Below are 14,680 nucleotides of genomic sequence, written 5' to 3'. Positions count from 1 at the left end.
GGAACATCCCCTAGAGGAGGGAATAGCAACCCATTCTGATATTCTTGCATGGGAAATCTCATGGACACAGGAGCCTTATGAGCTACAGTCCATGGGTTTGCAAAGAGTGGGATACAACTGAGTGCCTAACACTTAAACCCAGGGTCATCTAGGTTTTCTACGTTATATTCTAGAAGTATTATAGTTTTACATTTTACATTTAGATCTGTGATCCATTTTGAGTTTATTTTTGTGAAAACTAATGTTTATGTCTAGATTCAGGATTTTTTGTTGTTTTTTTTGCATGTGGATGTCAAGTTCTATCAGAACCACTTACTGAGAAGACTTACCTTTGCTTTATTGTATTGCCTTTGCTCCCTTCTCAAAGACTGCTGCTGCTGCTAAGTCGCTTCAGTCGTGTCTGACTCTGTGCGACCCCATAGACAGCAGCCAACCAGGCTCCCCTGTCCCTGGAATTCTCCAGGCAAGAACACTGGAGTGGGTTGCCATTGCCTTCTCCAATGCATGAAAGTGAAGAGGGAAACTTAAGTCGCTCAGTTGGTTCTAACTCTTAGCGACCCCATGGCCTGCAGCCTACCAGGCTCCTCTGCCCATGGAATTTTCCAGGCAAGAGTACTGGAGTGGGGTGCCATTGCCTTCTCCTCTCAAAGACTAGTTAACTATAATTCATGTAGTTCTTTTCTGGGCTGTCTATTATGTTCTATGTATCTGTTTGTCTTTTCTTTCACCAATGTCACACTGTCTTCATTACTATGACTTTGTAGCGTGTCTTGAAATTGGGTGGTGTCTGTCCAACATTTTGTTCTTCAATATTTTGTTGGCTGTTCTGGGTATTTTAATTCTGGCTGCCTAGGTATTTTAATTCTCCACGTAAACTTTAGAATCAGTTTGTCACTATCCACAAATAACTTTCTGTGATTTTGATTGAGATTGTATTGAATACATAGATCAAATAGAAAAGAACTGATGTCTTGACAATACTGAGTCTTCCTACCTGTGGATGTGGGAAATAATCTCTCTCCATGTATTGAGTTAGTTGATTTCTTTAGTCAGAGTTTTATACTTCTCTTCATGTAGATCTTGTATGCATTTTGTTAAATTTATACTTATTTTAGGAGGTGCTAATGTAAATGCACTGGTAATAGCAAACACCCTCTTCCAACAACATAAGAGAAGGCTCTACACATGGACACCACCAGGTGGTCAACACTGAAATCATACTGATTGTATTCTTTGCAGCCAAAGATGGAGAAGCTCTATACAGTCAACAAAAACAAGACTGGGAGCTGACTGTGGCTCAGACCATGAACTCCTTATTGCCAAATTCAGACTGAAATTGAAGAAAGTAGGGAAAACCACTAGACTATTCAGGTATGACCTAAATCAAATCCCTTATGATCATACAGTGGAAGTGAGAAATAGATTTAAGGGCCTAGATGTGATAGATAGAGTGCCTGAAAAACTGTGGATGGAGGTTCATGACACTGTACAAGACACAGGGATCAGAACCATCCCCATGGCAAAAAAATGCAAAAAAGCAAAATGGCTGTCTGAGGAGGCCTTACAAATAGCTGTGAAAAGAAGAGAAGCGAAAAGCAGAGGAGAAAAGAAAAGATATAAGCATCTGAATGCAGAGTTCCAAAGAATAGCAAGAAGAGATAAGAAAGCCTTCCTCAGTGATCAATGCAAAGAAATAAAGGAAAACAACAGAATGGGAAAGACTAGAGATCTCTTTAAGAAAATTAGAGATACCAAGGGAACATTTCATGCAAAGATGGGCTCAATAAAGGACAGAAATGGTAGGGACCTACCAGAAGCAGAAGATATTAAGAAGAGGTGGCAAGAATACACTGAAGAACTGTACAAAACAGATCTTCACGACCAAGATAATCATGATGGTGTGATCACTAATCTAGAGCCAGACATCCTGGAATGTGAAGTCAAGTGGGCCTTAGAAAGAGAGCATCACTACAAACAAAGCTTGTAGAGGTGATGGAATTCCAGTTGAGCTGTTTCAAATCCTGAAAGATGATGCTGTGAAAGTGTTGCACTCAATATGCCAGCAAATTTGGAAAACTCAGCAGTGGCCACAGGACTGAAAAAGGTCAATCTTCATTCCAATCCCAAAGAAAGGCAATGCCAAAGAATGCTCAAACTACCGCAAAATTGCACTCATATCACACGCTAGTAAAGTAATGCTCAAAATTCTCCAAGCCAGGCTTCAGCAATATGTGAACCGTGAACTTCCAGATGTTCAAGCTGGTTTTAGAAAAGGCAGAGGAACCAGATATCAAATTGCCAACATCCGCTGGATCATTGAAAAAGCAAGAGAGTTCCAAAAACACATCTATTTCTGTTTCATTGACTATGCCAAAGCCTTTGACTGTGTGGATCACCACAAACTGTGGAAAATTCTGAAAGAGATGGAGATACCAGACCACCTGACCTGCCTCTTGAGAAACCTATATGCAGGTCAGGAAGCAACAGTTAGAACAGAACATGGAACAACAGACTGGTTCCAAATTGGAAAAGGAGTCCTTCAAGGCTGTATATTGTCACCCTGCTTATTTAACTTATATGCAGAGTACATCATGAGAAATGCAGGGCTGGAAAATCACAAGTTGAAATCAAGATTGCTGGGAGAAATATCAATAACCTCAGATATGCAGATGACACCACCCTTATGGCAGAAAGTGAAGAGGAACTAAAAAACCTCTTGCTGAAAGTGACAGAGGAGAGTGGAAAAGTTGGCTTAAAGCTCAACATTCAGAAAACTAAGATCACGACATCTGGTCCCATCACTTCATGGGAAATAGATGGGAAACAGTGTCAGACTTTATTTTTGGGGGCTCCAAAATCACTGAAGATGGTGACTGCAGCCATGAAATTAAATGATGCTTACTCCTTGGAAGAAAAGTTATGACCAATCTAGATAGCATACTAAAAAGCAGAGATATTACTTTGTTCACAAAGATCCATCTAGTCAAGGCTATGGTTTTTCCAGTGGTCATGTATGGATGTGAGAGTTGGACTGTGACGAAAGCTGAGTGCCGAAGAATTGATGCTTTTGAACTGTGGTGTTGGAGAAGACTCTTGAGAGTCCCTTGGACTGCAAGGAGATCCAACCAGTCCATTCTGAAGGAGTTCAGCCCTAGGATTTCTTTGGAAGGAATGATGCTAAAGCTGAAACTCCAGTACTTTGGCCACCTCATGCAAAGAGTTGACTCACTGGAAAAGACTCTGATGCTGGGAGGGATTGGGGGCAGGAGGAGAAGGGGACGATAGAGGATGAGATGGTTGGATGGCATCACTGACTTGATGGACGTGAATCTGAGTGAACTGCGGGAGTTGGTGATGGACAGGGAGGCCTGGCGTGCTGCGATTCATGGGGTTGCAAAGAGTCGGACACGACTGAGCAACTGAACTGAACTGAATGTAAATGATATGTATTTAAACTCCAATTATTCACTCCTGGCATACTAGAAAATAATTGACATTTGTGTATTAACTTTGTGTCTTACAACACTTCTATGGTCACATATTAGTTACAGGAGTTTTTTTAATTCTTTCAGACTGTCTACAAAGATGATCATGTCCTATGGGAAGAAAGACAGTTGTATTTCTTCCTTTCAAATCTGTATACCTTTACTTCCTTTTGTTGTTCTATTGCATTTAGTTGGACTCCTCGTGAAATATTGAAAAGCAATTTTAAGAGGACACATGCTTGCCTTGTGCCTGATCTTAGTGGAAAAGGTTTGAATTTCTACCATTAATTATGATATTAGCTGTGCTTTTTGGTAGTTTTTTTTTTAAAAATCAACTTGAGGACATTCCTCTATCTTTCAAGTTCATGTAGCTTTGTTTTTTTTTTTTTTAATCATGATTGGTTGTAGAATTTTGCCAAATGTTTTTTCTGCACATGTTGATTTTTCTTCTTTAACCTGTTGATGTGATGGATTACATTAATTGATTTTCTATTGCTGAAACAGCCCTGAATACCTGGGATAAGTCCTGCTCAGTCTTAATGTATAATTATTTCTATATATTGTTGGATTTGATTTGCTATTATGTTGTTGACAGTTTTTGCTCCTATGTTCAGGAGACATCTTAGTTTGTTTTCTTTTCTTGTAATGCCTTTTCTGGTGTTGGTATTAGGGCAGTGTTACCCTCAAAGGACTAGGGGGTATTGCCTCTCTATCTTCTGAAAGACGTTGTAGAGAATTAGTATAATTTCTTCATTAATTGTTTGAAAAAGTTCACAGTGAGTCTATCTGGATATTGTACTTTCTGTATTGGTAGAATATTAACTATTGGTTCAATTTTTTAAATAGATATAAATGTATTCAGATTATCTGTTTCTTTCTATATAAGTCTTGGTAGATTGTATCTTTCGATTTGAATTCTTCCTTCTCATCCTTTGTATCACTGTTATTAATCATTTTATTTCACTTATGTATAAGAAAATATGTGTACATAAGAATGCATCACTGAAAACATTTTTTATATATTTTGAACTATTATCTGCTGGACTTATTACAAATAAGAAAAATAAAAGTTTTACACTTATCTTCACTTATCTCTTTTTCTCTTTAGTTATTAAATCATGTCTGACTCTTGCAACCCCATGGACTGTAGCCCGCCAGGCTCCTCTGTCCATGGGATTCTCCAGGCAAGAATACTGGAGTGGTTGCCATTTTCTTCTCGAGGGGATCTTCCTGACCCAGGAATCAAACCCAGGACCCCTGCATTGCAGGCAGATTCTTTACCAACTGAGCTATGAGGGGAGCCCATCTTTACTTATGTCTTCTCTGAAGCTCATCCTTTCTTTATCTGAGATCTGAGTTTCTGAACTTTATTATTCTTTTTTCTCTAAAGAACTTTTAACATTTCATTCAAGGCAGGTCTACTAGAACCATTTCCTCAGTATTTGTCTGATATAGTATTTTCTCTTTGCTTCGGAAGGATAACTGCAGGGTACAGAATTTTAGGTTGGTGGATTTTTTCTCTCAAGACTTTGAAATTCTTTCTATATGCCTTTCTTGTTTGCATGGTTTTGGAGGAGAAATAAGATATAATTATTTTCCTCCCCTATGGGTAATGTTGCTAAGAAATCATCTCATATTTGATTTTCTATAGTTTGAAAATGACATATCTGGTTTATATTTTTTGGCATTTATCCTGCTCATTGTTCTCTTAGCTTTCTAGATCTGTGTTTTGGTGTCTGACATTAATTTGATAGAAATTCCTAGTCGTTACTTTTAAAAATATTTCGTTTATTCCTTTGTATCTTTCTTCTCTTTCTAGAATTCCCATTACCTGTATGTTACATCTTTTATAGTTCCACATCCTTGGATATTCTGAAATTGTTTTTCAGTCTTTTGCCCTTCACTTTTCAGTTTTGGTGTTTTCTACTGATATATCTTCAAGTCAGAAATTATTTCCTCAACTGTGTCCAACAAGCCAATCAAAGGCATTCTTTACTTCTGTTACTGTGTTTCTGTTCTCTAAAATTTTTCTTTATGGATCTTTCTCAGAATTTACATCTCTCTGAATTACATTGCCCGTTTGTTCTTGCATGCTGTTTACTTTTTCCATTAAAGATCTTGGCATCTTAATTATAGTTGTCTTACATATCTAGTCTACCAACTCTGAAATCTCTGCCATGTCTGGTTCTGATACTTGCTCTGTCTCTTCCAAAAGGTTTTCTTTTTAATTTCAGTATGTCCTTTTTTTTTTTTTTTTTTTTTCCTTCATAGCCAGAAAAGATGTACTGGATGAAAGAAGCTGCTATAAATAGGCCTTTAGTAATGTGATGGTAATATGTGAGGGAGAGAAAGCATTCTATGGCCCTATGGGCCTTAGGCTCTTAGTGAGTCCGTGCCTCTGGACTCTGAACTTCAGGGGTGCTTTTCAGTCCCCCAACCCCTCATTGGTTGGACAGGATAGCTAGAATGGCTGGAGTTGGGTATTTCCCTTCCTCCAGGTCAGCTGAGCTCTGATAATGCCCCAGCAGGTTAGACTCTGGTTACTAGTTCCCCCTAAAAGCAGGCTTTCTTAAGATAAACAGAGTGCCCTGGCATATTTCAAATGGTTCCCTTTCCCCTCCCCATGCTGGAAGCACAAAAAATTTATTCTCTCATATCACTGTGAAAACCTAATTGAGCTCTTGAAGTAAAGCTCACAAAAAGTGTGGGGGCCCTCAATCACTGGATCCCTTTGGAATTTTCATCCCTCAGAATTGTCAATGCTGAGCCTCTTGTCAGGTAGAGTTCAGGTTTTTCTTACCATAAAACTTGTTCCCAAGGAGATTTATTGCTGTGGATTTCTTTTCCAGCTGGCCACAATTCTTTGCATTTGCCTGTTGGTCTCCCCAATTATGAGGGCAGCAGTTTACCCTATGATTCCACCTCTCTGACAGATCTAAGATCTGTTGATTTTTCAGCTTTTTACTTAGTGTTAGAATGAAGAAGACTTCTAGCTTCTTATATGCTGGATCAAAAGAGGCATTCTAAAATAGAATTTAAAAAAAAATTCAAAGCCAGGTAGCAGCCTCTTTATATTATCATAACAAATTGTCTAATCAGCACTAATTCAATATATACCTTATCCCAGGTATTTGAAATACCCTCTTTATCACATAAAAACTTATCTCTTAAGTGTAAATCTTTTCCATTAGTCTGTTGATCCCTAACTCTATACAAGACTGTCCTCTTGATTATAGTTTTATAACTAGCTCTGCAATTAGGTAGGAAAATTTCCAACTTTTCTATAAAATTTTTTTTCTTGGTTGTACTTGGAATAGTTTTCTGAAGTATCCCGTTTGGTGTGGTTGAAATTGCATAGAATTTATATATCAAATCAGATATATTTTATGTTAATGAGTCTTTCCATCCAAGAACATGGTATGTATCTCCATTTAGTTAAGTCTTTTTATAGCTTTCAATATTATATTTACTAACTATAAATATACTACTTATTTTTTACTATATTTGTTCCTACATTTTTAAAGTTTATGTTGCCATTGTGAAAAGAATTTTTGTTACATTTCTTATTTAGTAATTCTTAGGGTACTGGAAGAGTATTAATGTCTAATGTTACAAGTATACAGCAATCTTGTTGAATTTGTTAATTCTAATTGATTGTCTATAGATGCTGTAGAGTTTCCTGAACAATTGTATTGTCTAAAACAGAAGGTAATTTTATATCATTCTTTCCCATTATTAGATATATTATTTCTTGTTCTTGTGTTATTCCACTGGCCTCAGTACTATGTTGAATAGAAGCAGTGACAATGGGCATCCTTGTCTTACATCTTACCTTAATGAAAATACTTTTAAAATTTCACCATTAAACAATCTATGAGCTGCACAGTTTTGATAAATACACTTTAAAAGCTAATTTGCCCAGATTTTTCTCATCATAAATGGCTAATTATATTAAGTGCTTTTATATGTCTGATCCCCTGAAATAGGAAATGGCAACCTGCCAGGGTCCAGCCCTGGTGGATCCAGGGAATTTGAAGGGAAGATGGAGTTGGCGTCCTAGGAAAAAGCTATTTAATTAGAAATATAAAAAGAGATTAGAAAAGAATAGTGTAGTAGGAAAATTAGTGGAGAAAAAGAGGCTGAATAACTTGGTTTATGTGGAATACCAATAAAACCTCGAGACAAGAGGTTTGCACCACCTACGTAGGTCACCGGCACCCACTTGAATAGTGGAGAGTGCCCCGCCTTGGGCTCCCTCTCACATGGGTCTTAGAAGCCAGGGCAAAATTAGCAGGCTTGGTGAGCATCCACGCTCCAGATGGGAATTCAGCCAGAAGGGGAAAGAAAGAATGACACAGAGGGAATCAGTCTTTCCAGAAACTGATCTGTTTTCTTTGTTTTTCAGGTTCGCTTATATACTTTTTGTTATACATAGGGATGAATAGAGTCATATGGGGTCAGCAGACCTGACCTTTATCAAAATCAGATGTTTCATATAAATGTATACGGAGGTCTTAGGGGTTTTACATCATCTTATGGCCATGAGGCCTGCTGATATTTTTTGGCTCTTTCTGATAACAGTCAGTCAACCAGAAAACTTATTTTTTCCAGTGGTGATTTTTTTCTTAAACCAGGTGCCACCCTCCGAAGGTACCAGGTAAAGTTCATTCCTATAGGGTGATGGTGTAGTGGGTTACAATTAAGAAAGGAATTTACTTAGCCTAAGGCTTAACATGATTAATATCAAAGGTTAATACTTATTTCTCCTATATGCTAGTTATATTCATTATAAGGGCAGAGAATATGGAGACTTGGCAGCAAATATTGCCCCAACAAATGAAAACCCTTCACCAATATAATTCCTAATCAACCCACTATATTATACTAATAATTTTCTAACTTCTCAAAAGAATCTGTATTTAGAAAGTTTAAGGCATCTCGTGCCTCTCACGGTTGGGAGGCTGTGAACAATCACATGTGGCTGGACGAACCTGTTCAGGCAGGCTAGAGAACCTTCAGAGGAGTTTGTAAGTTGAAGCACTCCTGTCACGTCCAGGAATTTTTATGGACTGGAGCTACAAGTTAACTCCTTCTCCGAGAGAGGTGGTGGGGGACAACCCCCCCGTAAAGTCAGAGGTATAGGTGAGAGCATAAAACAGTAAAGTAGGCAGACTCTGGTCTTGGGGGTAGATGCTCAGGAACAGGGTGTCTCCTGAGGCTCAATCCTGCCTTTGCGTATGCCAAGCCTCCTTCCTCATGACCTTTGCCACAGGTGGAGTTCCTCACACTTGCTCCCGGCATCACCCACTCCAGTATTTTTGCCTGGAGAATCCCATGGATGCAGGAGCCTGGTGGGCTACAGTTCGGGGGCTCACAAACAGTTGCACATGACTGAAGTGACTGAACACAACACAATCATGGAACTTTTCTCTTTCCATTATTTTATATACACCTTTAATTAACAGATTTGTTTCTTATTTGGTGGTGCCCTTCCACTCCTGGGCTTCCCTTGTGACTCAGATGGTAAAGCATCTGCCTGCAATGCGGGAGACCTGGGTTAGATTCCCGGGTCGGGAAGATCCCCTGGAGAAGGAAATGGCAATGCATTCCAGTACTCTTGCCTGGAAAATTCCATAGATGGAGGAGCCTGGTAGGTGACAGTCCATGGCATCGCAGAGTCAGACACGGCTGAGCAACTTCACTCACTTCCACTTCTAGAATAAACTGCATTTGGTCTCTTCCACTGTCTTCATCTAGTTTGGATTCAGTTCAGTTCAGTTCATTCACTAGTCGTGTCCGACTCCTTGCAACCCCATGAATCACAGCACGCCAGGCCTCCCTGTCCATCACCAATTCCGAGTTCACACAAACTCATGTCCATTGAGTCGGTGATGCCATCCAGCCATCTCATCCTCTGTCGTCCCCTTCTCCTCCTGCCTCCAATCCCTCTCAGCATCAGGGTCTTTTCAAATGAGTCAACTCTTCCCATGAGGTGGCCAAAGTATTGGAGTTTCAGCTTTAGCATTAGTCTTTCCAGTGAACACTCAGGACTGATCTCCTTTAGGATGGACTGGTTGGAACTCCTTGCAGTCCAAGGGACTCTCAGGAGTCTTCTCAAACACCACAGTTCAAAAGCATCAATTCTTCAGCGCTCAGCTTTCTCCACAGTCCAACTCTCACATCCATACATGACTACTGGAAAAACCATAGCCTTAACTAGATGGGCATTTGTTGGCAAAGTAATGTCTCTGCTTTTGAATATGCTATCTAGGTTGTTCATAACTTTCCTTCCAAGGAATAAGAGTCTTTTAATTTCATGGCTGCAGTCACTATCTGCAGTGATTTTGGAGCCCCCCAAAATAAAGTCTGACACTGTTTCCACTGTTTCCCCATCTATTTCCCATGAAGTGGTGGGACCGGATGCCATGATCTTTGTTTTCTGAATGTTGAGCTTTAGGCCAACTTTTTCACTCTCCTCTTTCACTTTCATCAAGAGGCTTTTAGTTCCTCTTCACTTTCTGCCATAAGGGTGGTGTCATCTGCATATCTGAGGTTATTGATATTTCTCCCGGCAGTCTTAATTCCAGCTTGTGCTTCCTCCACCCCAGCGTTTCTCATGATGTACTCTGCATATAAGTTAAATAAGCAAAGTGACAATATACAGCCTTGACGTACTCCTTTTCCAATTTGGAACCAGTCTGTTGTTCCATGTCCAGTTCTAACTATTGCTTCCTAGTTTGGATTACAAGTTTGTATTATTCTTACAGGCATGAGTTGGGTAGCTTTCTTTTCTATTATTTGAAGTACTGTGTTTGGGGAAAGAGAGGAAGAGAGAAAGCAGGAAAATTTAGCACTCGAAAATTTGATAAAAACATATTTGTAAACCTCTCTGGACCTGTTGTTTTTTCAGAAGTTAGTAATGGTAGATATGAAAGAATTTTGATATCCAATTTGTTTTTTTTTTTTAAGATTATACATCACCATTTATTTTCTAAGTCTATCTTGTGAGAACTCAGAAAGCTTACTAAAAAAAGGAAGCAAAACCCACAGATATTACAGAAGTTCAAATGGTATTTTGTAGTGTCTGGGATACCCACTTATATAACACAGAAACGGCCTGTAAACATGAGTCCTTTATTGTGACATATTGGTGATATGGGAATTTGGGTAATTATGGTGATGGGGGGCACATTACCTGTAAGCTAAAAGTTAGGTTTTGATTTAGTTTTGTTTATTTACTGTGACACATTAGCAAAATTACAGACATAATTATCAATATATATATATTACAACATTTCTTCTACTAAATACTTAAATAAGTGATTTCATACAGACTTAAGCTTTTCTTATATGAAACCTAGAAAGAGCTCAATCCTTCCTGGTGAAGAAGCCTGAAGCCACTGTAGCCAGGAGCAAGCTACTTTTTTCACTATCATTATTATCCTCAAAACGATAAAAATTGCTGCTGTTTTTGCATTTAACTAAAGCTGGCAGTGTGAATAGACAGTAGTAAATTAGATGATTGCTTCCAGATGTAAGGAAACTCACTCTTTCTGGAAAATTGAAAACATCGACAACTTCAAACCTAGGCCACCCAACAGACTCCACAATCAATTGCTGGAGAAATGATAAGTTTTACTTTATCTAGCACCACAATCTTAAAAAAATAAATACTCCAAATGTAAATAGCTAAAACATTAAAGTCCCTTGAAATCTAAGACCCTAAGCAATGTTTATCAAAGCATGTTCCAGGAATTATCCCCATCAACACATTTGAATGAGTATTAAAAATGCAGATTTCTTGGCCTGTATCCCCTCCCCCATCCATGAAATCAGAAACTGTTGAGAGCTGCCAAGATTCTGCATTTTAATGTTTCTGTGAATATTTACCTTGCCACTCCTTTCCAGTAATTTTTGTACACAGCAAGGCATGAGAAAATCTTGCCTAAAGCATGTTTAATCAGTTAATCACCATCATCGACTGCTTCACTGGAGATATTTTAGGAAGCCTGAAGTCCTACCTTCAAAAAGCTTTATTCTTTATTTTTTAAAAAGAGATAGTTATATCTTACAGACTTTTTATTTTATAAAATTTGTATTCTGAGCATACATTGAGATAATTATATAAATATAATTGATGTGTTTATGTGGAATAATTTTTTATTTCTCTTTTGAACCTTTTATTTTCATAAAAAGTATGTAAGCAAGCACGCTTCCCAGGTTGTGTAGTGGTAAAGAATCTACCTGCCAAAGCAGGAGATCCAAGAGATGCCAGCTTAATCCCTGGGTCAGGAACATCTCCTGGAATAGGAAATGGCAACCCACTTCAGGATTCTTGCCTGAAAAATTCAATGACCAGAGGGGCCTGGTGGGCTACAGTCCATGGAGTCTGAAAGAGTTGGACACAACTGAGCATTTCATAATTTGATTTCATAAAGTGAAACAATTGTGTTTTTTTTTTCCTTTGGGGAATATCAGCTAAAGCAAGACTATATGATGTATGTTTTATGGGAAACCAAGAGAGGTTTTAACAGAAAATGTTAACAAATGAAGAAAGAGTCATAAAGTTTACTTCAAAATCACCAAGAAAAATTTAAGAGTGAAACTATAGGAAGCCTTACAGTTTAATTTATTGATAAAACACTTTAAAAGGACAAATAATTAAGGTGGATGAAAACAAGGTAGAATGGTTAGTTATTAAAGTATCTTGATAAAGGGATGACATGATTGAAGTAATGAATCTCAGGATTGTTTCAACAGTCATCTCAGATTAAAGGAAAGACAGACAAATGATGGAGAAGATGGTGGGAGATGGTTTAGTCAAAACAAACATTGCCCAACTTGCCATAGACATTCATTCTTTCAGTTATAGTTATTTAGTTATGCTGATGACTTTCTAAGTTCTCTAATTTATGAACATTTTATTCTTTTCCCCAAAGGGAATCTCTTAGTTATAGCATTTGTTAGCTACTTTGGAGCCAAGCTTCACAGGCCAAAAATAATTGGAGCTGGGTGCCTGATCATGGGAGTTGGAACATTGCTCATTGCAATGCCTCAGTTCTTCATGGAGCAGTAAGTCTAATGCAAATATCTTTTTCTTATGTTAACCAACAACTGTATTGCCTCTCTTTTAATGAATACAATTAACTATTTAAATTTGAGAAAATAATTCCTGGCCATTACAATAACCATGATAGTTTGTATCATGATAACCATGATAATTTACATCTTATTTTATTACATACACTTTGGGCAAAATTTCAAAATGTTTACAATTTTGCTTATGATTTAATAAACTGTAAAACAATGTCTTTCAATATACCACTATGTATGGATGTCAACGTTATTTAAGGGAAATTTTCACAAACATGCCTTCATTCAAATAATTTAATACAGCTGTGGAGGCAAAATTCTAAGAAAAAGTAATAAGCATCAAATGAGTGTCGAATGGGTAATAAAAGAATGCTACAGACAATATGCTGGATCATGGTGAAATTGACTGATAGATCATTGACGGAGGGATACATTACCAACTGAAATAACTGTTCAAGATTCAAGTATTATCTCACAGAACTTTCTCAACAGAAGTGGAGTGTTTGTATTCTGCTAACTTGAAGTTTCCTGTTGATAATTTTGTTAGTAATTTTATTAGTACTTGCATACAACTTTAGTAGTTTCAAAGATTTCATCGTATCATTTCATCTTCATGACAACCCATGAGGCAGGAGAGCACAGCTTATCCTTTTTTTTTTTTTCTTAGTTTAAAGCTAAGGACCATACCTAGAGAGTCTGGTGACCTTCTCAAGTTTAGGTGTTTTGTAATTTACAGAACTGGATCCTTAAAACAGGCATTCTGATATCTTCTTCATTCATATACATACTGCCTCTCTTCTCTGTGGTTGCCCATTGCCTACTGAGCCAAGTGACAAGCAAGAGGTTTTAAAGCAAGAGAATATTTTAGGAAATTATGTATCAGATATATTTTTGATGACTTCCCACTCTAGACCACCATACCATGACATTTCAAAGCTGGAGAGATTTACAAATGATCTGCGTGTGTGCTAAATTGCTTCAGTCATGTGTGAATCTTTGTGACTCTATAGACTAGCCTGCCAGGGTCCTCTTCCCATGAGATTCTCTAGGCAAGAATACTGGAGTGGGTTGTCATGACCTCCTCCAGGAGATCTTCCTGATCCAGGGACTGAACCCATGTCTCTCACATTTCCTGCCTTGGCAGGCAGGTTCTTTACCACTAGTGTCACCTGAGAAGCCCACAAATGACCTGGTCCAAACTTTTTCTTGGATTCCCAGGTCACTTATATAAGTATAGTCTGATTTTGATATCTATATCCAATCTATAAAGACAGCTCACAGAATCCTTTGTGTAGAATCTTTCCTACCTATTTGGATGGTTTCTGTGATCCCTTTGTCTTTGCATGGCTTCAAGATTTCTGCCTACTCTTTAGACACATATCTGACCTCCTTTCCACAGGGAAGAAATGTCCTTACATCACTGAGATTCTACAAAGGTATTATCTGCAGCCAGTGGGTAAGGAGGAGGAAAGGGAGAGGGCTGAGGAAATAGTCTGTAATCCCAATAACCCCTGCTTGATCCATTTCTGTGTTATCTGTTCTAGTCATTGAATCTCCATGCAGCTATTTGCTCAGAGGGGGAAAAAAAGAGTCCCACTAAAAATATTAAAACATTTGAAAGCAGTTACAGAAACTAGATAAATCCTTGTCCCTTGACCTAACTCATTCGGAAGGACATCAGTAGCTCAGAAGAAATGTGACCTTGGGCATATTACCTAGCCTTCCTAGACCTCAGTTTATGCACCTTAAAATACATATTATAGGTAATAAAACAATAGTTAGCTTGTAATATTGTTGAAGATATTCAGTGAGATGACACAGGTAAAATGCTTAGCTAACAGCTGTGTCATTCTAGTTGTGTTTTGTTATCAATCCTCTTTAGATAATTAAGCCACCTGGTTTTAACCAGAGATGGCAACGATTTATCTTAAAGGTGTTGCACTCAGATTAAGAATAGTGTCGCTTCAGTTCAGTGCTGTTCAGTTGCTCAGTCATCTCTGACTCTTTGCGACCCCATGAAACGCAGCATGCCAGGCCTCCCTACCCATCACCAACTCCCAGAGTACACCCAAACCCATGTCCATTGTGTCGGTGATGCCATC

General features: G+C 38.2%; 1 protein-coding gene across 7 annotated transcripts in view; it reads left to right on the top strand.

The window, feature by feature from the left end:
- The window catches only part of SLCO1C1 (solute carrier organic anion transporter family member 1C1), an 82,882-nt gene that overhangs the window by 18,999 nt on the left and 49,203 nt on the right, over nucleotides 1-14,680 (top strand). For all 7 annotated transcript variants that reach the window (XM_060413335.1, XM_060413331.1, XM_060413330.1 and 4 more), the window contains one exon: nucleotides 12,425-12,557. In XM_060413335.1, the coding sequence (XP_060269318.1) occupies nucleotides 12,425-12,557 (133 nt within the window). The remainder of the gene's footprint in view (nucleotides 1-12,424; nucleotides 12,558-14,680) is intronic.

The sequence above is a fragment of the Ovis aries genome, chromosome 3 (genome assembly GCF_016772045.2).
Source record: "Ovis aries strain OAR_USU_Benz2616 breed Rambouillet chromosome 3, ARS-UI_Ramb_v3.0, whole genome shotgun sequence".
Taxonomy (NCBI): Eukaryota; Metazoa; Chordata; class Mammalia; order Artiodactyla; family Bovidae; genus Ovis; species Ovis aries.
The sequence above is the reverse complement of the archived record's forward strand: the minus strand, read 5'-3'. Positions and strand labels throughout refer to the sequence as shown.